At 45.3% G+C, this 21645-nt stretch overlaps 1 protein-coding gene across 3 annotated transcripts in view; it reads right to left on the reverse strand.

Annotated features, from left to right (window-relative positions):
* Positions 1-14813, reverse strand: part of LOC134358809 (metal transporter CNNM4-like) — a 150422-nt gene extending 135609 nt beyond the window's left edge. For 2 of the 3 annotated variants that reach the window (XR_010020955.1, XR_010020957.1), the window contains exon 1: positions 12998-14810. Coding sequence is in view for 1 of the 3 variants with exons in the window: in XM_063071316.1 (XP_062927386.1) it covers positions 12998-14372 (1375 nt within the window). In the remaining 2 variants the exon portion in view is untranslated. Of the gene's footprint in view, positions 1-12997 lie in introns of all 3 variants that reach the window. The other variant, XM_063071316.1, reaches the window with a different exon arrangement.
* Between the last annotated feature and the right edge of the window lie 6832 nt (positions 14814-21645).

Genomic DNA, 21645 nt, shown 5'->3' on the forward strand with positions numbered 1-21645 from the left:
TGTTCTTCAGGAAAGGAAATCTGCCATCCTTACCTAGTTTACTTACTATTAATTACTCATTTGCGAATCCTCGTTCAACCAGCTCATGAAAGAAGTTATTAGAGGTAGAATACATGAGGGATTTTCTTTTAATTCAGAAACACTTGCTTTATTATGCTTATGTTACAAATAGCAAATGACAGTGATCTTCTAGACAAGTAAACTTTTTCCAAGATTGAAGTGGACAATACGAGAGGGCATCATTTTAAGGTGATTGGAGGAAAGTATAAGGGGGATGTCAGAGGTAAGTTTATTTTTACAAAGAGGGTGACAGGTGTATGGAACATGGAACTCATTGCCAGGGACAGTGGTAGAGGCAGACACATTAGAGATATTTAAGAGACTCTTTGATGGGTAGATGGATGAAAGAAATATGGAGGCTTATGTGGAAGGGAAAGGTTAGATTGATCTTAGAGTAGGTTAAAAGTTTGGCACAACAACATGGGCTGAAATGTCTGTATTATGTTCCACTGTTTTATGTCCTAAATTGTACTAAATTGTACAAGACCTCATTTGGAATATTATGGTTCAGTTCTGGTCACCATGCTTTACGCCATTAAGCTAGAAAGGGGGCAGAGGAGATTTATGAGGATGTGGCTGTAACTTGAAGGATTGAGTTAGAACATAGAACATAGAATAGTACAGCACAGTACAGGCCCTTCAGCCCACAATGTTGTGCCGACCCTCAAACCCTGCCTCTCATATAAGCCCCCACCTTAGATTCCTCCAAATACCTGTCCAGTAGTCTCTTAAACTTCACTAGTGTATCTGCCTCCACCACTGACTCAGGCAGTGCATTCCACGCACCAACCACTCTCTGAGTAAAAAACCTTCCTCTAATATCCCCCTTGAACTTCCCACCCCTTACCTTAAAGCCGTGTCCTCTTGTATTGAGCAGTGGTGCCCTGGGGAAGAAGCGCTAGCTATCCACTCTATCTATTCCTCTTATTATCTTGTACACCTCTATCATGTCTCCTCTCATCCTCCTTCTCTCCAAAGAGTAAAGCCCTAGCTCCCTTAATCTCTGATCATAATGCATACTTTCTAAACCAGGCAGCATCCTGGTAAATCTCCTCTGTACCCTTTCCAATGCTTCCACATCCTTCCTAAAGTGAGGTGACCAGAACTGGACACAGTTCTGATGAGAGGTTGAGCAGGTTGGGATCATTTCCATTGGAGCACAGAATGAGGAGCATAGACAGGGTCAATGTCCAGTCTTTTCCTTCAGAGGTAGGGAATCAAGAATCAGAGGGCATAGGTTTAAGGTGGGAAGGGGAGATATGCAATCAGAACCTGAGGGGTAACATTTTCATCCAGAGGGTGGTGAGTATATGAAACAAGCTACCAAAGGAAGTCGTTGAGGCATGTACATTAACATTATTTGAAAGGCACTTCGACAGGTACGTGGACAGGGTAAGCTGAGAGGCATACGGGCCAAACGCAGGAAAATGGGGCAAATTTAAATGGAAATCTTGGTTATTGCCATGGGCCTGTTTCCATGCCGAGTGACTATATGACTCCAAGTAAACAATTATTTTTGAGATTTAATTAATATCTGTTTTTATTCCATGTATCTAAACAAATTAATTTTTTCATCGATTATAAGCATTGATTGTGTGGATAGTCAGAGGCTTCTTCCCAGGGCTGGAATGGCTAGCACAACAGGGCACAGTTTTAAGGTGCTTGGAAGCAGGTACAGAGGAGATGTCAGGGGTAATTTTTTTTAAAAAAACGCAGAGTGGTGAGTGCATGGAATAGGCTGCTGGCAATCGTGGTGGAAGCGGATACAATAGAGTCTTTTAAGAGATTCCTGGACAGGTACACGGAGCTCAGAAAAATAGATGGCTATGGGTAACCTTAGGTAACTTCTAAGATAAGGACATGTTCGGCACAGCTTTGTGGGCCGAAGGGCCTGTATTGTGCTGTAGGTTTTCTATGTTTCTATTTCTTTTTCACCACACTTATAAACCTAAACCCAGGTAAGCCTGCAGATGCTGGAAACTCAAAGCAAAACATACAAGATGCTGGAGGAACTCAGCAGGTCAGGCAGCATTGATGAAAATTAATTAACAGTCGATGTTTTAGGCCCTTCTTCAGCACTGAAAAAGAAGGGGGAAGACACCAGAATAAAAAGGTAGAGTGCAGGAGAATGAGGCTAGCTAGAAGATGTCAAGTGAAGCCAGGTGGGTGGGAAAGGTCAAGGGCTGGAGAGGATGGAATCTGTTAGGAGAGGAGAGTGAACCATAGAAGAAAGGGAAGCAGAGAACCCAGGGGGGGTGGGGGGGGAGTAGAATTAAAAGGTCAGAGAGGGGAATAGAGGAAGTGGGAAGGATTTTTCTTTAATATCTGAAGGAGAAATTAATATTCATGCCATTAGGTTAGAGGCTACTCAGATGGAATAGGAGTTGCTTCTCTACCCTGGGGGTGGTCTCATCTTGGCACAAAAGGAGGCAATGGGTCGACATGTTGGAATGGGAATGGAAATCAAAATTAGAATGTTTGGCCACCAGGAAGTTCTGCTTTTGGCAGGTGCAGCAGAGGTGCTTGACGAAGTGGTCCCCCAGTGTACGATAGGTCTCACCAATGTACAGCAGGCTGCATCAGGAGCATGGAACACAACAGATGAACCCAGCAGACACACGGGTAAAGTGTTGCCTCACCTGGAAGGAATATTTGGAGTCCTGAATGGAGGTGAGGAAGTAAGTGAATAGGCAGATGTAGAACTTATGCTGATTGCAGAGATAAGTGCCTGGAGGGAGATTAGTGGGGAGGGATGAATGGACAAGGGAATCGTGGAGGGAGCCATACCTGCGGAAAGCAGAGGGGGAGATAGATATATTTAGTGGTAGGATCTTTTTGGAGATGGTGGAAGTTGCAGAGGATAATATGGTGGATGAGCAGGCTGATGGAGTGGTAGGCAAGGACAAGAGGAACTCTACCACTGTTAAAAGTGGTGGGAAAATGGGGTGTGCGTGGATTTTTGGGAAATAGAGGAAACATCAATAGTGGAGGGAAACCCCTTTCTTTGAAGAAAGAGGACGTCTCTGATGTCCTGAAATGGAAAGCTGCATCCTGGGAACAGATGCGGCAGAAACGAAGGAACTGAAAAAAGGGAATAGCATTTTTACAGGAGATAGGGTGGTTACTTCCGGGGCATCTAGGTGCAACTCAAGTAGCAGCAGTACTCTCAATAGATATGATTAAATATTCCTGTTTCAGCCTGATACAGCTAAAAAGCACAATTGCTTCCAAGGTCAGTAGAGTCAAAGATGTCTTATTGCATTTATATGAACTATCGCTGCTTAAAACCGACGGAAACAACACCGACTGTGGTCAGACGTGCCCACGGAGAACACCTTGGAGGAAGCGCAGGCGTAGATCAGGATTACAAGTGTGTTTAAGGAAACGGGGTTTTAAACTCCCAGTACCGACTATCTTGCTGGCAAACGTGCAGTCTCTGGTGAATAAAATCGATGATCTCAGAGCCAGGGTGCTGAATCAGAGGGACATTAGGACTGCAGGTGTCCTTTGTTTCACCGAAACCTGGTTAATTCCTTCCGTACTGGATACAGAGATTCAGATCGACCGGTTTGCTACACACTGTCAGGATAGATCTATAGAGTCTCTCAAAAGCAGAGGTGAAGGAGCCTAATGACCAACTCTTCTTGGTGCATAAATATATCAGTGTAGTCCCAATTCTGCACACCAGACCTGGAATATTTAGCAGTAAAGTCCCGTCCTTTTTACCTCCCACAGGAGTTCTCTGGGGTCATTTTGGTAGCAGTTTACATTTCACCTCAGGCCAATGTCAAGCAGGCCTCAGATGATCTGAGTAATGGGATCAACATGCATGAAACAGCGCACCCTAACGCCTTCACCGTCCTTTTGGGAGATTTTAACCAGGCCAGTCTGGGGAAAAAAAAATCACGAAGTGACTACCGACAACAGGTCACTTGCAATACCAGAGGAAACAACAAACTGAACCATTGCTACACCACCATCAAGAATGCCTACCGTGCTATTCCACGCTCTCACGTCAGGAAGTCTGATCACCTGGCTGTACTTCTAATCCCTGAGTATAGGCATAGACTGAAGACTGCAGCACCAGCAGTGAGAACCAAGAAGGTATGGACAGGGGAAGCACAGGAGCACCTACAGGACCGCTTTGAATCGGTGGACTGGACTGTATTCAGGGATTCATCTTTGAATCTGGATGAGTATGTTGCAGTTGTTACCGACTACATTAAAACCTGTGTGCATGAGTGTGTGCCTACAAAGACTTGCTGTACATTCCCAAACCAAAAGACATGGATGAACCAGGAGGTACATCGCCTGCTGAAGGCTAGATCTGTGGCATTCAAGTCTAGTGACCCAGGCCTGTACCAGAGAACCAGGTATGATTTGCAGAGGGCTATTTCAAGGGCAAAGAGACAATTTCAAACGAGTTTGGAGGCGACATTATGCACGGCAACTCTGGCAGAGTCTGCAAGACATTACTTCCTACAAAGCGAAACCCAATAGTATGAATGGCAACGATGCTTCACTACCAGATGAACTCAATGCCTTCTATGCACTCTTTGAAAGGGAGAACATAACTACAGCCGTAAAGATCCCTGCTGCACCTGATGACCCTGTGATCTCCATCTCAGAGGCCGATGTTAGACTGTCTTTAAAGAGAGTAAACCCTCGCAAGGCAGAAGGTCCTGATGGAGTACCTGGTAAGGCTCTCAGAACCTGTGCCAACCAATTAGCGGGAGTATTCAAGGACATTTTCAACCTCTCACTGCTACGGGCAGAAGTTTCCACTTGCTTCAAAAAGGTAACAATTATACCAGTGCCTAAGAAGAATAAAGTAAACTGCCTTAATGACAATCGCCCGCTAGCACTCATATCGACAGTGATAAAATGCTTTGAGAGGTTGGTCATGACTAGACTGAACTCCTGCCTCAGCAAGGACCTGGACCCATTGCAATTTGCCTATTGCCACAACAGGTCAATGGCAGATGTAATCTCAATGGCTCTCCACACAGCTTTAGACCACCTAGACAACACAGACACCTACGTCAGGATGTTGTTCATCGACTATAGCTCAGCATTTAATATCATCATTCCCACAATCCTGATTGAGAAGTTGCAGAACCTGGGCCTCTGCACCTCCCTCTACAATTGGATCCTTGACTTCCTAACTGGAAGACCACAGTCTGTGCAGATCAGTGATTACATATCCTCATTGCTGACAATCAACGCTGATGCACCTCAGGGGGGTGTGTTTAGCTCACTGCTCTACTCTCTATATACACATGACTGTGTGGCTAGGCATAGTTCAAATACCATCCATAAATTTGCTGACGATACAACCATTGTTGGTAGAAGCTCAGGTGGTGACAAAAGGGCGTACAGGAGTGAGATATGATGCCGCAGCAACAACCTGGCACTCAACATCAGTAAGACGAAAGAGCTGATTGTGGACTTCAGGAAGGGTAAGACGAAGGAACACATACCAATCCTCATAGAGGGATCAGAAATGGAGACAGTGAGCAGTTTCAAGTTCCAGGGTGTCAAGATCTCTGAGGATCTAACCTGGCTCCAACATATCAATGTAGATAAAGAAGGCAAGACAGCGACTATACTTTATTAGGAATTTGAAGAGATTTGGCATGTCAACAAAAACACTCAAAAACTTCTATAGTTGTACCGTGGAGAGCATTCTGACAGGCTGCATCACTGTCTGGTATGGAGGGGCTACTGCACAGGACCAAAAGAAGCTGCAGGGTTGTAAATCTAGTCAGCTCCATCTTGGGCACTAGCCTACAAAGTACCCAGGACATCTTTAGGGAGCATTGTCTCAGAAAGGCAGTGTCTATTATTAAGGACCTCTAGCACCCAGGGCATGCCCTTTTCTCACTGTTACCATCAGGTAGGAAGTACAGAAGCCTGAAGGCACACACTCAGCAATTCAGGTACAGCTTCTTCCCCTCTGCTACCCGATTCCTAAATGGACATTGAAGCTTTGGACACTACCTCACTTTTTTAATATACAGCATTTCTGTTTTTGTACGTTTTTTTTAATCTATTCAATATATGTAATTGATTTACTTGTTTATTTACGATGTTCTATTTTATTTATTTTTTTCTCTGCTAGATTATGTATTGCATTGAACTGCTGCTGCTAAGTTAACAAATTTCACATCACATGCCAGTGATAATAAACCTGATTCTGATTCTTAACAGGTATAGTCAAGATAACCATGGGAATTGGTAGGTTTATAAGGCTGTAGGATATAGGAGCAGAATTAGGTTATTTGACCCATTGAGTATGCTCCGCCATTTCATCATGACTGATCCAATTTCCCTCCTAGCTCCAATCTCCTGCTTTCTCCTCATTACCCTTCATGCCCTGACCAATCAAGACTCTATTGACCTCTGCCTTAAATATACCTAATGACCTGGCCTCCACAGCCACATGTAGCAATGAATTCCACAGATTCACCACTCTATGACAAAAGAAATTCATCCTCATCTCCATTCGAAAAGTATGCCCCTCTATTCTGAGGCTGTGTCCTCTTGGCTTTAGTCTCTCCCACCATAGAAAACATACTCTCCACATCCACTAATCAGCCGCTTGACATTCTCGAACTTCTGGCATACTGCTAATGTCTTCCACAGTGAATACTGGTGCAAAATACTTATTCAGTATGTCCACCATTTCTTTGTTCCCTATTACTACCTCTCCAGCATAATTTTTCATTAATCTGATATCCACTCTTGCCTCTTTGACATTTGATGTATCTGAAGAAACTGTTGGTATCCTTTTTAATATTATTGGCTAGGTTACCTTCATATTCCATCTTTTCCTTCTTATTGACTTTCTTAGTCGTCGTCTTTCGGGTTTTAAGAGCTTCCCACTAATTTTGCTCTATTATATGCCCGCTCTTTGGCTTTGATAAAAGATGTCAGTTGACAGTTTGTCTCCAGAGATGGAGACATGGACTGTTCTATGTAGCCAACAAAGAGGAAGGAATAGCTGGGGCTCACGGCTATCCCTCGAGTTTGGAGAGAGTGGGAGAAGCCAAAGGAAAAACTGTTGAGAGTGAGGACCAGTTCTGCCAGATGGAGGAGGGCAGTGGTAGGCTTTATTTAACTGGAGTATAATTTCTACACTAAGTTTTCAGATACATCAGTGTTATTTTTAGATTAATTCACTTGGCAGAAGTTCTGGAAAATAATGTGCAGGACATGGAGGCTGGTGGGGTGGTAAGCAAGGACGAGAGGAAGCCTATCCCTGGTAGGGTGATGGGAGGATGAGGTAAGAGCAGATGTGCATGAAATGCAGTTGAAACTGCGTTGATGGTGGAGGAAGGGAAGCCCCTTTCTTAGAAAACGGAGGACATCTCCTTCGACACTCAAGTACACACAAGTACTTTTTAAAAGGCAATGAACATTTCTGCCTCAATCATCTTTCCAGGCAATGAGATCCAGACCACTGCCAATTTCTGGTGAGTTTTATTCTCATGAACCTCCTCTGAACTCTCTCCAATGTCAGCATATCCTTTCTTAGATAAGGGGCCCACAACTGCTCACGATACTCCAAGTGAGGCCTTACCAATGCCTTATAAAGCCTTAGCATTATATCATTGTTTTTATATTCTAGTCCTCTCGAAATGAATGCTGACATTGTATTAGCTTTCCTCACCACCGACTCAACCTACAAACTAACCTTTAGGGAATTCTGCACGAGGACTCTCAAGTTCCTATGCACCTCAGATTTTTGAATTTTATCTCCACTTAGAGAATAGTCTATGCTTTTATTTCTTCTACCAAAATGCATGACCGTACACTTCCTGACACTATTTCATCAGCCACTTCTTTGCCCATTCTGCTAATCTGTCTACCTCCTTCTGCAGGCCTTCTGTTTCCTCAACACTATCTGCCCCTCAGCATACCTTCGTATCATCCACAATCTTGAAAAAAAAGCCATGAATTCTGTCATCCAAATCATTGACATATAATGGAAAAAGTAGTCCCAACACGGATCCCTGTGAAACACCTTTAGTCACAAACAGCCAACCAGTAAAGGCTCCTTTTATTCCCAATACTTGCCTCCTGCCAATTAGCTAATGCTCTATCTATGCTGGTATCTTTCCAGTAATACCAGGGGCTCTTAAACAGCCTCATGTGTTGTACCTTATTAAAGGGCTTCACCACAGCCACCCATTCTCCTTGCTTGTTATTTCTTCAAAGAGTTCCAACAGATTTGTCAGGCAAAATTTTCACTTGAGGAAATCATGTACCTCCAAGTACCCAGAAACCATATCCTTAACAATTGACTCCCAACATATTCCCAACCATTGAGGTCATATTAGCTGGTCTATAATTTCCTTTTTTCTGCTTCTCTCCCTTCTTGGAGTGATATCTGCAATTTTCCAGTCCTCCGGAACCATTCCAGAATCTAGCAATTCTTGAAAGATCATTACTAATACCTCCATAATCTCTTCAGCCTCTTCTTTCAGAATCGTGGAGTGTAAACCATCTGGTCCTGTTGACTTATCTCCTTCAGCACTTCCAGTTCTCTAAGCACCTTCTCCTTAGTAATAGCAACTACATCATTTCTACCCCCATCACACTCCAACTTTCAGCATACTGTTAGTGTCTTACACAGTGAAGATTGATGTAAAACACTTATTCAGTTTGTCTGCCATTTCCTTGTCCCCCATTAATGGATGACACGAAGCTGGGCAGCAGTGTTAGTTGTGAGGAGGATGCTAAGAGGATGCAGGGTGACTTGGATAGGTTGGGTGAGTGGGCAAATTCATGGCAGATGCAATTTAATGTGGATAAATGTGAAGTTATCCACTTTGGTGGCAAAAACAGGAAAACAGATTATTATCTGAATGGTGGCCGATTAGGAAAAGGGGAGGTGCAACGAGACCTGGGTGTCATTATACACCAGTCATTGAAAGTGGGCATGCAGGTACAGCAGGCGGTGAAAAAGGCGAATGGTATGCTGGCATTTATAGCGAGAGGATTCGAGTACAGGAGCAGGGAGGTACTACTGCAGTTGTACAAGGCCTTGATGAGACCACACCTGGAGTATTGTGTGCAGTTTTGGTCCCTTAATCTGAGCAAAGACATCTTTGCCATAGAGGGAGTACAAAGAAGGTTCACCAGATTGATTCCTGGGATGGCAGGACTTTCATATGAAGAAAGACTGGATGAACTGGGCTTGTACTCGTTGGAATTTAGAAGATTGAGGGGGGATCTGATTGAAACGTATAAGATCCTAAAGGGATTGGACAGGCTAGATGCAGGAAGACTGTTCCCGATGTTGGGGAAGTCCAGAACGAGGGGTCACAGTTTGAGGATAGAGGGAAAGCCTTTTAGGACCGAGATTAGGAAAAACTTCTTCACACAGAGAGTGGTGAATCTGTGGAATTCTCTGCCACAGGAAACTGTTGAGGCAAGTTCATTGGCTATATTTAAGAGGGAGTTAGATATGGCCCTTGTGGCTACGGGGGTCAGGGGGTATGGAGGGAAGGCTGGGGCGGGGTTCTGAGTTGGATGATCAGCCATGATCATAATAAATGGCAGTGCAGGCTCAAAGGGCCGAATGGCCTACTCCTGCACCTATTTTCTATGTTTCTATTACAATCTCTCCACTATCATTTTCCAGCCGTCCGATATCTACTCTTGCCTCTCTTTTACACGAGGCCTCTGAAAAAACTTCTGGTTTCCTCTTTAAAATTATTGGTTAGCTTACCTTTGTACTCCATCTTTTCCTTCTTAATGACTTCTTTAGTTGCCTTCCATTGGTTTTTAAAAACTTCCCAATCCTCTAACTTCCCACTAATGTTTGCTCTATTATATGCCCTCCCTTTGGCTGTTATGCTTTGACTTCCCTTGTTAGTCATTGTCCCGTCATCTTGCCTTTGGAATATCTCTTCCTCTTAGATATGTCTATCCTGTGCCTTCCGAATTACCCCTAGAAATTCCAGCCATTGCAGCTCTGCAGTCACCCCTGCTTGTGTCTCCCTTAAATCAACTTTGGCCAGTTCTTCTATCATGCCTTTGTAATTCACTTTACTCCACTGTAATACTAAAATATCTGACTTGAGCTTCTCTCTGCCAAATTCCAGAATTAATGGTATCATATTAAGGTCATTGCATCCCTAAGGGTTCCTTTATCTTAAGTTCTCCCCAGTTTATTGCACAACATCCAATCCAGAATAGCTGATCCACTAATGGGCTCAACCATGAACTGTTCTAAAAAGCTATCTGATAGGCAAACTCCCCCCTTGGGATCCAGCACCATTCTGATTTTCCCAATCTACCCAAGTATTGAAATCCCCCATGATGGTCATAACATTATCTTTATGACATGCCTTTTATATCTCCTGTTGTCAATTGTAGCCCACATCTTTGCTACAATTTGGAGGCCTGTATACAACTCTTAATGTCTTTTTACCCTTGCAGTTTCTTAGCTCTACCCACAAGGACTCTAATTTTTCGATCCTACGTCACCTTTTAAGGATTTGATTTCATTTTTACCAACAGAGGTACCTGTCTCTGCCTACCTGCTTGGTCTTTCAATACAATATGTATCCTTGGATGATAAGCTACCAACCATAATCTTCTTTCAGCCACGTCTCAGTGATGCCCACAACATCATACCTGCCGATCTTTAACTGTCCTACAAGTTCATCTACTTTTCTAGAAGTTCATGCTTCTGTTTGTAACTAACTGCCTCAAGTATGGCCTCACCAATTTCCTAAATAATGCACATAACTTCCAAACGTGTACTGGATTCCCTGATGGAAAGCCATTATGCTAAATGCTTTCTTCATCAGCCTATCTCCCTGCGATGCTGCTTTCAGTGAACTGTACACTGACACTCTGAAGTCCCCCTGTTCCATGACATCCTCCCCAGGGCCCAACCATTCATTGTACAAGTCCTAATCTTGTTTAATCTCCAAAAATGCAGTATCATTCGTTTAACTGGATTGAAAGCCATTTGCCAGTCCTCAACCCACATAACAAGCATATCCCCTCTGACCCACATCTATTTTTATCAATGAACCTTAGAAAGCATTCTTTCTGAATGCATAATGGCTTAGTATGGCAATTGCTCTGCAAGTGACTCCAAGAAACTGCAGAATGATGGACACAGATCAGCACACAGGAACCAAACTCCCTTTGATGGATTCTGTCAGTACTTCTTGCTGTCTAGTAAAGCAACCAGCATCAAAGAGTTGTTCTCTTTTCCAGTATTGACAGATAACCTGAAACATCTGTTTCTCCTTCCACAGATTCTCCCTGATATCAGAGAATTTCCAGGATTGTCTGTTTCTTTTACTTTCAAGACACCCAGTATAATGTATAGAGCGCTTATCTTACTTTAGTTACAGTTCTGGCAAAACCTCATGCCTCATGTATTTGATGTATCAGTTAATTAAGCTTGCCCTTTCAACTACATCAATGGCCTGTGCTACTGCCTTTTGAAGGTAGAGTCAGAACGTAACAGCACAGATCCTTCGGTCCATCTAGTCCATGCTGAACTGTTACTCTTCTAGTCCCATTGACTCACAACAGAACCATAGACCTCAATACCCCTTCAATCCATGTACCAATTCACACTTAAATCTTGCAATTAAATCTGCACCTAGTACTTAGGAATTGCAATGCATCAGATCACAAGACCCACAACAGACAGTGAGGACTGCTGAAAACATCATCGGAGTCATTCTCCCCCCACCTCCCCATTAAGGGCATATATCAGAAGTGCTACATACACAGCGCCTTCAGCATTGGCAAAGGCCCCTCCCATCCTTCCCAAAATCTTTTTGACCTCCTGCCATCGAGTAGAATGTGTCACAGCACAAGAACTAGAACTACCAAGCTGGGTAACAGCTTACTCCCCCAGGCTGCTGGACTCAACACCCTGTTACCAACTAGTACACAAATACACCCCATCTGAATGCCCTGTCACCTCAAACCCAACCCCCCAACTCTCAGGCATACTCTCATCCTGCACTAGGCACTTTTCATCTTTTATTGCTGCTGTTTCGCATATTTATACAACTGCTTGGTTATTATAATAGTACCCATATTATACTGTCTTAAATAAACGTGCTCCTTACAATTTATATCAATCTTCAGGCCATGTCACTCAGGGACTGTATGTGTTGGATCATGACTATATGTATGTATTGTGTGTGACTATATGTACTGTGTTTTGTATCTTGGCCCCAAAGGATCGCTGTTTCATTTAGCTGTAAACATCTCTACAATTGAATGACAATAAAACTTAAACTTATTTCACTAAGTGCAAAATTAACTTGGACAGAAAACGCTGTTACCTTCAGCTCCAATGAGATTCTGGGATTGCAAAAAAGTCTGTTTTCCCAGGAATCCCACAAGACAAAGGCCGAACTGACCAAGAGGATACTGTCCAAGTTGCATGCCATCTTGGTCAATGTCTCCCATCCACTACATAATGTACTGGGTGGGCACAGGAGTACATTCAGCCAGAGACTCATTCCACCGAGATGCAGCACAAAGCATCATAGGAAGTCATTCCTGCCTGTGGCCATCAAACTTTACAACTCCTCCCTTGGACGGTCAGACACCCTGAGCCAATAGGCTGGTCCTGGACTTATTTCATAATTTACTGGCATAATTTACATATTACTATTTAACTATTTATGGTTCTATTACTATTTATTATTTATGGTGCAACTGTAACGAAAACCAATTTCCCCCGGAATCAATAAAGTATGACTATGACTATGAGATTGCATTAGCTACTTGAAAGATACCCAACTCATTTCTGCACTTTCCACTACTTCTACTAGTCAGCTCTTCTCGTTTGTACCAATCCCAGTTTCTAATCGAACAGACTAAATAACTATCTATTTTAAAGCACCTAAAAGTACAGTGATGCTGGTCACGTGTACGGACTGACCTTTCTTAAAATCTTCCAGGATCTCGTCCAGTTTTGCGTCATTGAACACGCAATGAAGGGGATGGTTATAAAACTTGGTCATTATCTCTAAAGGCATCGCGTCATCCGGATCCACAAACGCCAGATCCTTCACGAAAAGTATATGAACGATGTTCGAGCGCTCGTTCTCATAGACGGGAATCCTGGTGTAGCCACTCTGCATTATTTCGGACATTGTGGCGAAATCTAAGACAGCATCGGAGCTCAGCATGAAGCAGTCGCTCAGCGGCGTCATCACGTCCTCAACCGTTTTCTTCCTGAGCTCAAGGGCTCCCTCGATCATGTTGAGCTCCTCTTTTAGCAGGTCGTTGAAAGCATCGGTCACCCTGAGCATTTCTATCAGCTTTTCCCGGGTGTAGAAGTTACTGATCTGCTGGTGCAGGATTAGATCCAGCAGTTTGCTGATGGGGTACGAGGCCGGGAAAGTGATGATCATGAAGAATTTAGTCACCCAGATGGTGTTGGAGGCCAAGGCAAGGCCATGTCTGGAGCAGACGGCGTGAGGGATAATCTCGCCGAAGAAAAATATGACGCCGGTGCAAACCAAAATAGTCAGCCATGTAGTGTGGATGATCTCACACAGCCACACTGTCAGGGAGCAGTTTATCAGCACGTCCCCCAGCATCAGCGTGCACAGCAGGTAATTTCCGTGCTTGCGCACTGACTCGATGTGCTCCGAGTATTTCTTCTCCTCCTCGGTGCCGCTGTTCTTGATGATCTGCAGCTCCACCGGGTCCAGAGCCATCAGGCTGAGGTTGAGGATGCTGAAGAGGGTGGAGAGGCAGACGAACAGCAAGGTGATCAGGATCTTGAACTTGAAGCTGATCGTCTTCTCCTTCTCCACCACCACCAAGTGGAAGTCCGGGCGCCGGTAGTGCACCCAGTCGCGGGCGTCGGGGCCTCCGAGCCGGGCACACAGCGTGTAATACTTGACGGTGTCGCCCTTCCGAAGGAAGCGGGCTTCCAGCTCCACCGAGGCCGTGCGCTCGCCCACCGTCAGGTCCACCACGTCGATATCCGAGCTGTCCCGCCGACACGGCCCCTGGTGGTCGCCAAAGTGCCCGCTGCCGCCCAGCTCGACGAAGGCCAGGCCGCGGCCCCGGCCTCGGTCGCCCAACAACCCGCTGCGCCTCAGGCCGCTGCCGTACAGCCGCAGCTTGAAGCGGGTGCCCTCGGCCACCTTCAGCAACCCGCCCTCCAGGTAAACCCTGCGGGCTGACGTGCGCTCCGGCCGCATGCTGAGCAGCTGGGGCGGCGCGGCCGGTTGCTGCGCTGCCGCCGCTCCGCACAGCCACAGGCAGACGGCCAACGGCGGCCAGCTGGACGGCACCGCCATCGTCCCGAGAGCCGAGCCCCGCGGCTGGAGAGGGGGAGCACGTGATCACTGAGCACCACGTGACCCGCCGGCCGCCCCGCCCACCGCGGCGCTGTCAACACGGCTCCAGCGCGGGAGTCCCGAACCCAAGAGAGCAGCGCAGTGCGGGCGCAGGCCCTTCGGCCCCTCCTGTGGGTGCTCGCCCAGCTAGTCCCACGTTCCTTACTTCTACCCACATCTCTCAAAGCTCCGACCCTCTGTGTGTTACTCTTAAGTTATGTACTTCCCTAACGCGCCACCCCGAGGTACGTGCTCCATCTATCGTATGTACCACCCCTAATGTGCTGTCTTAATGAATGTATTTGCCTCCCTAATGTAGGTACTACCCTAAATTATACTTTTCTACCTACCCCAACCATTTGCTCTGGCAACTCATTCTATATACTGACCATCCTCTCTGTGACACACATAAAAAGTGCTGGTGAATGCAGCAGGTCAGGCAGCATCCACAGGAAGAGGTACAGTCGACGTTTCGGGCCGAGACCCTTCATCAGGAACCTCTCTGTGAATAATTTTTCCCTCATCTCTGTGTAGTCTTACCATTCTTAATCCCTAGTCCCTATTAGTTTTGGCTTCCCTTAACTTGGCGAAAAGGTTGTTACCATCCACCTTATCCATGCTGCTCCTGATTTTATACTCCTACAAGGTTCCCCCCTCGTTCAGCTACTTGGGAGGAATAAACACGTCTGCCTACGCTCTCGCGATGATTCCTGGCAACATCCTTGTAAATCTTCTCTGCACTCCTTCCAGTTCAACCACGTTTTAACTACAACATTGCCAAATCTCTACACAGTATTCCATGTGCAGCCTCACCAATGACTCCAATTTAAAGTCCCAGTTCCAATACTCATTTAGGAAACACTATTTGTATTATACAGGCTAAATTGGTTATAACACCATTGTTATGTTTTATAGCTCCAAATCATGAAAACTAATTAAAAGCAGCTGGGCGATAACTCATGTATGTTTAGTTTTGTTTTTACTTTAAGCAATGTGTGTCATTCACACACTTTGTACATACAACTTTAATGAATTATTTAAACAAGGAGTGTTTAATTAAACAGTATATTTACAATATTAATCAAGTATTACTGAAATATTAAATTCACTCCTCCCTGCTTTGCTATAAATTCCAACTCAATAACACAATGATATATATAGTATACTATATAATTCAGCTACTATATAGACATCCACAGCATAGTGTCTTTACCATCCCCTCCGACCTTCAACTGTCGGAGGCAGAACGCTCTGTTCTCAGTAAGGGCCTCACGTTTGTCCCCCTTCGCCCACACCTCAGCGAGTTCCGTGTTCGCCATGATGCGGAACTTTTCTTCCGCCGTCTCCGTCTCCGAGCCTACTTCTTCAGCAAGGACTCTTCCACCCCCACCGATGACCCCTTCTCCCGTCTTCAACCCTCCTCTTCTTCATGGACACCCCGCTCTGGTCTTCTGCCTGCTCTGGATCTCTTTATTGCCAACTGCCGACGGGACATCAACCGTCTCGACTTCACCGCACCTTGTCCCCATTCCAACCTCACTCCTTCGGAACGCTCTGCTCTCCACTCCCTCCGCACTAATCCTAACATTATTATTAAACCCGCTGATAAAGGGGGTGCTGTTGTAGTCTGGCGTACTGACCTCTACCTTGCCGAGGCACAGCGACAACTCGCGGATACCTCCTCTTATTTACCCCTCGATCGTGACCCCACTAAGGAGCACCAGGCCATTGTCTCCCACACTATCAACGACTTTATCCGCTCAGGGGATCTCCCATCCACTGCTACCAACCTTATAGTTCCCACACCCCGCACTTCCCGTTTCTACCTCCTACCCAAGATCCACAAACCTGCCTGTCCTGGCCGACCTATTGTCTCAGCTTGCTCCTGCCCCACCGAACTCGTTTCTGCATACCTCGACACTGTTTTATCACCCCTTGTTCAATCCCTTCCGACCTATGTTCGTGACACTTCTCACGCTCTTAAACTTTTCGATGATTTTAAGTTCCCTGGCCCCCACCGCTTTATTTTCACCTTGGATGTCCAGTCCCTATATACTTCCATCCCCCATCAGGAAGGTCTCAAAGCTTTACGCTTCTTTTTGGATTCCAGACCTAATCAGTTCCCCTCTACCACCACTCTGCTCCGTCTAGCAGAATTAGTCCTTACTCTTAATAATTTCTCCTTTTGCTCCTCCCATTTCCTCCAAACTAAAGGTGTAGCTATGGGCACCCGTATGGGTCCTAGCTATGCCTGCCTTTTTGTTGGGTTTGTGGAACAATCTATGTTCCGTGCCTATTCTGGTATCTGTCCCCCACTTTTCCTTCGCTACATCGACGACTGCATTGGCGCTGCTTCCTGCACGCATGCAGAACTCGTTGACTTTATTAACTTTGCCTCCAACTTTCACCCTGCCCTCAAGTTTACCTGGTCCATTTCCGACACCTCCCTCCCCTTTCTAGATCTTTCTGTCTCTGTCTCTGGAGACAGCTTATCCACTGATTTCTACTATAAGCCTACTGACTCTCACAGCTATCTGGACTATTCCTCTTCTCACCCTGTCTCTTGCAAAAACGCCATCCCCTTCTCGCAATTCCTCCGTCTCCGCCGCATCTGCTCTCAGGATGAGGCTTTTCATTCTAGGACGAGGGAGATGTCTTCATTTTTTAAAGAAAGGGGCTTCCCTTCCTCCACTATCAACTCTGATCTTAAACGCATCTCCCCCATTTCACGTACATCTGCTCTCACTCCATCCTCCCACCACCCCACTAGGAATAGGGTTCCCCTGGTCCTCACCTACCACCCCACCAGCCTCCGGGTCCAACATATTATTCTCCGTAACTTCCGCCACCTCCAACGGGATCCCACCACTAAGCATATCTTTCCCTCCCCGCCTCTCTCTGCATTCCGCAGGGATCGCTCCCTACACAACTCCCTTGTCCATTCGTCCCCCCCATCCCTCCCCACTGATCTCCCTCCTGGCACTTATCCGTGTAAGCGGAACAAGTGCTACACATGCCCTTACACTTCCTCCCTTACCACCATTCAGGGCCCCAAACAGTCCTTCCAGGTGAGGCATCACTTCACCTGTGAGTCGACTGGGGTGATATACTGCGTCCGGTGCTCCCGATGTGGCCTTTTATATATTGGTGAGACCCGACGCAGACTGGGAGACCGCTTTGCTGAACATCTACGCTCTGTCCGCCAGAGAAAGCAGGATCTCCCAGTGGCCACACATTTTAATTCCACATCCCATTCCCATTCTGACATGTCTATCCACGGCCTCCTCTACTGTAAAGATGAAGCCACACTCAGGTTGGAGGAACAACACCTTATATTCCGTATGGGTAGCCTCCAACCTGATGGCATGAACATTGACTTCTCTAACTTCCGCTAGGCCCCACCTCCCCCTCGTACCCCATCTGTTACTCTTTTTTTATGCACACATTCTTTCTCTCACTCTCCTTTTTCTCCCTCTGTCCCTCTGAATATACCTCTTGCCCATCCTCTGGGTCACCCCCCCCGTCTTTCTTCCCGGACCTCCTGTCCCATGATCCTCTCGTATCCCCTTCTGCCTATCACCTGTCCAGCTCTCGGCTCCATCCCTCCCCCTCCTGTCTTCTCCTATCATTTTACATCTCCCCCTCCCCCTCCAGCTTTCAAATCCCTTACTCACTCTTCCTTCAGTTAGTCCTGACGAAGGGTCTCGGCCTGAAACGTCGACTGCGCCTCTTCCTATAGATGCTGCCTGGCCTGCTGCGTTCACCAGCAACTTTGATGTATGTTGATAGTGTATTTTAAGTTGTCCCCATTCAGGCCTAACGATTTTATCAGTGTGGAGGATTTTTTACTCTTATGGGATAACATCTTCCTTGACAAGGGAGAGTGTGGATCGCTTTGCTTGGCAGGAGAGACTTGTGGCTGTGAAACAATCTCAGGTTCAGGGGCCTCCTTTGTGGTGGTTGTAGGAGTTGACCCTGGGACTGCAGGAAGTGGTTCTGACAGCTCTGTCCACCTTTCCTCTGGACGTGTCGTCACCCTGAACAGTGCATGGCAAGCTTCACTGTGCTATGTGGATCATAATGTGTGAGTACAGTGTCTGACGTCACCATTTCCTTAACCTTTTTAAAGCCACTTCACACTGCTATTTCTATCCAATCCACAGTGATGAGTTTAAGACAAACAAGGGAATATCTGCGGATGCTGGAAATCCAAACGACGCACTCAAAATGCTGAAGAAACTCTGCAGGCCACACAGCATCTATGGAAAAGAGTAACCAGTCGCTGTTTCAGGCTGAGACCCTCGACTGTTTACTCTTTTCCATAGATACTGCCTGGCTTGCTGAATTCCTCCTGCATTTTGTGTGTCTTGAGTGAGTTCAAGAGGCAGAGCACAGTAGCTAGGAAGCTGATAGTACTTGACAAATCCTAAAAAGGGACCACAAATGTGATGCGTCCTTTGGCCTTGGGCCATCCACCACTGCTTGAATTTTCTCAGCACGTATACATCAATAGTGTGACCACAGTAAATGCTGTTTGATGGAAAGGATACATACTTGTTGCATTCTGCTCTGAGCCCGTAATCTTCTAATCTTTTTAACACTATTTTGAGGTGCTCCTTGCCATCCTTACTGGTAACAATTATGTCGTCCGGATAACATTGAGTACCTGGGAAACATTGCAGCACGTGATCTATAGCTTTCTGCCAGAGTGCAGGTGCAAGTGCCACTCTAGAAATAAGCCTATCGTAGCAACAGAGCCACTTACGAGTGTTTATGGTGAGAAACACTTTGGACTTTTCTTCCATCTTCATCTGTAGGTAGTCCACTTTGCTGAAGTGTTTTCCTTCAGAAAAGGTTTGCAAAGATGTCCTGTGGGCTCTTACCACAAAATTATACTATGATAGTGGTAGCCCACCAGAGGATATTGAATTAACTTTTGGAATGATAGGACATGTGGTTACAGCAGCAGCTTCGCAAATAAAAGGGGTTGTGCTGTCTTTAATAGCAGCAGCTGTTGGACATCCTATAAAGACAGTGATTCAATTTTTGCCAGGTTTAGAGTATGAGAGAGTGCATAGTTAGGTACAGAAGTTAGATGCACAGATGGGGTGTGGGGGATCCTGCATTTCTCGTAAAGAAATGATTTTAGCGTTGCTCAAAGCTGGGAGGAGCCCGTAAATAGGGTTCCCACCCCAGCTTCCATGCAATGTGGAGAAGTACTCTCAGGAGAAGCAGGAGATGGAGACTTTGAGGAGGAAGGGTCATTCTTCAAGTCCTCTGCAGTTAAGGGCTCCTTTTATCCCCTGCCAGATTCCTCTCATTCCATTCAGGATTCCCTATGTCCCTTGCTGGAGGCATTACCTGCGCCATCAGTGGGAACTGGGGGGGGGGGGCGCGGTGTGATTAGCAGACTCATGCCTCATTCTTGTAGGGAGGGTGTCATTTGACCAGCATCCCCTTCCCTGTAATTAGAGTTTGAATGCTGAGAAATATGTGAGGTGTGGCCACGCAAGTTGGTGTGTGTGTGTATGTGTGTGTGTGTGTGTGTGTGTGTGTGTGTGTGTGGACTTTGCCTTTAAGAGACTGTGAATGTGTTGGACCCCGCCCAGTTGCTTTTTTCTTCCCTGTTGTTCCCTGATAAATGTGCTATTTCTCCGTGAGAAATTAACTGTCTGGTTTACATTTTTGCAGTTCCATGCCACGCTTTGTGTTCTAATCTGTCATTTTGTTTCTCGTGTTTTTAGGTCAGTTAATTTGTTTCTTGTTTTTTTTTGTCTGTTGTGTATTTATTGAGTCAACATGTCACTTTGTTACTTGTTTCCCAATGTAATTGGGTTTAAGGATGACTCATATTTCGTACTGGCCATATGAAATTTGAGTTGATCAGGTTGAAATTTGGGCAATTTTTTATGAGATGTCCACATTTCAGAAAGAATTGAGCATTTGGGGAGCAATTCTAGTAGTTCCATTGTGTTCGTGTTTTCAAAATAAAAGTGACTAATCAGGAGTGAGTGTATCTGTATCTCCCTGCATTACAGAATGGCAAAGTGGTGGATGCTGACTTGTGGCGGGAGGTCCTGTGATACATTCCTGGGGATGGCATTTGAATTTGCACACAGGATCAATGGGTCAGATTGCTGAATTTGTATGAGGGCTCCTTACTACATTGCAGAAGGGATGCCACTGATATCAATCCCTTTGACAAGGAAAAAACAGTTGGGGGAAATTATCTGGCTTTGCTGGTTTTGGCATTCTGTTTTGGGGGAGCCAGGAGGGAGTATTCTAGATTTCCTGCTCACAAAGGAACATAGCATTTGCACTGTTATTGGTCAAGAATTCAGCACCTATATTCGTGACTGATTGGAGAACATAATTCACCTAGTTGATCACATCTGAGATTTAGTGTATAAAATCAAGTGGAGGATCTACTTGATTTTGGCTATTATAATCTGGGGGTGGCTGATTGTCTATGGTAGAATATGGGAAGTGACTATTGGGTTTAGAGTATTGGGTATAGTATTTTTATGTTTTATATGGAAATTAGGGAGTTTGCGAGAGTCATACTAGTCTAAGGGTTGGATCATCATGTTTGCAACTTCTGAGTGGTGGAGTGTCCTGTGGGGTGCATGGCTTATTCTGATTGTCGAAAGTCGCTTCTATCGTGATTGGTTAGTTTAGAAACTGCAGTTGCTTTTCCCATTAATACCTTGGGTATATTGAGAACATGTGTGGGAGGTTCTTTCTCTCTTCCTTTGCTTAAGGCAAGCAGTGCATATGACCATCGGGAAGGTACTCTGCGTGCACTTTTAGCTAAGTTTACTTGTCAAATGTATGTTTGTTGAACATTCAGCTTTGTAGTTTCTGTAATTTGGGGAACACAAATGTTTGGCGGAATTGTTACTGTTAGTAATTAAATGATCAATATATTTATTCACAGACAGTGTTTTCTGCCTCACTTGCCAGATCCACAAACTTGATTCAACATTACAGAATGGCATTCCCATAGGAGTCATCTTTTCTCCAGTACAAGTTCTTTGTTGGATATCTGCAGGCTTCAGTTCAGTATCTTTGAAATGCTGTTAAAATTCACTTTGTGGAATGACTGAAACAGCTGAGCCAGTCAATTTCCATTCCAATTAACTTGCCATTCACTTTTGGTGTAAGCCATATTCCTTGTCCTCTGTTAGTTTTCACATTGTAAATCTTAAGGCTACTCAGTTCTCTGTCACTCCCA

The sequence above is a fragment of the Mobula hypostoma genome, chromosome 19 (genome assembly GCF_963921235.1).
Source record: "Mobula hypostoma chromosome 19, sMobHyp1.1, whole genome shotgun sequence".
Classification (NCBI taxonomy): domain Eukaryota; kingdom Metazoa; phylum Chordata; class Chondrichthyes; order Myliobatiformes; family Myliobatidae; genus Mobula; species Mobula hypostoma.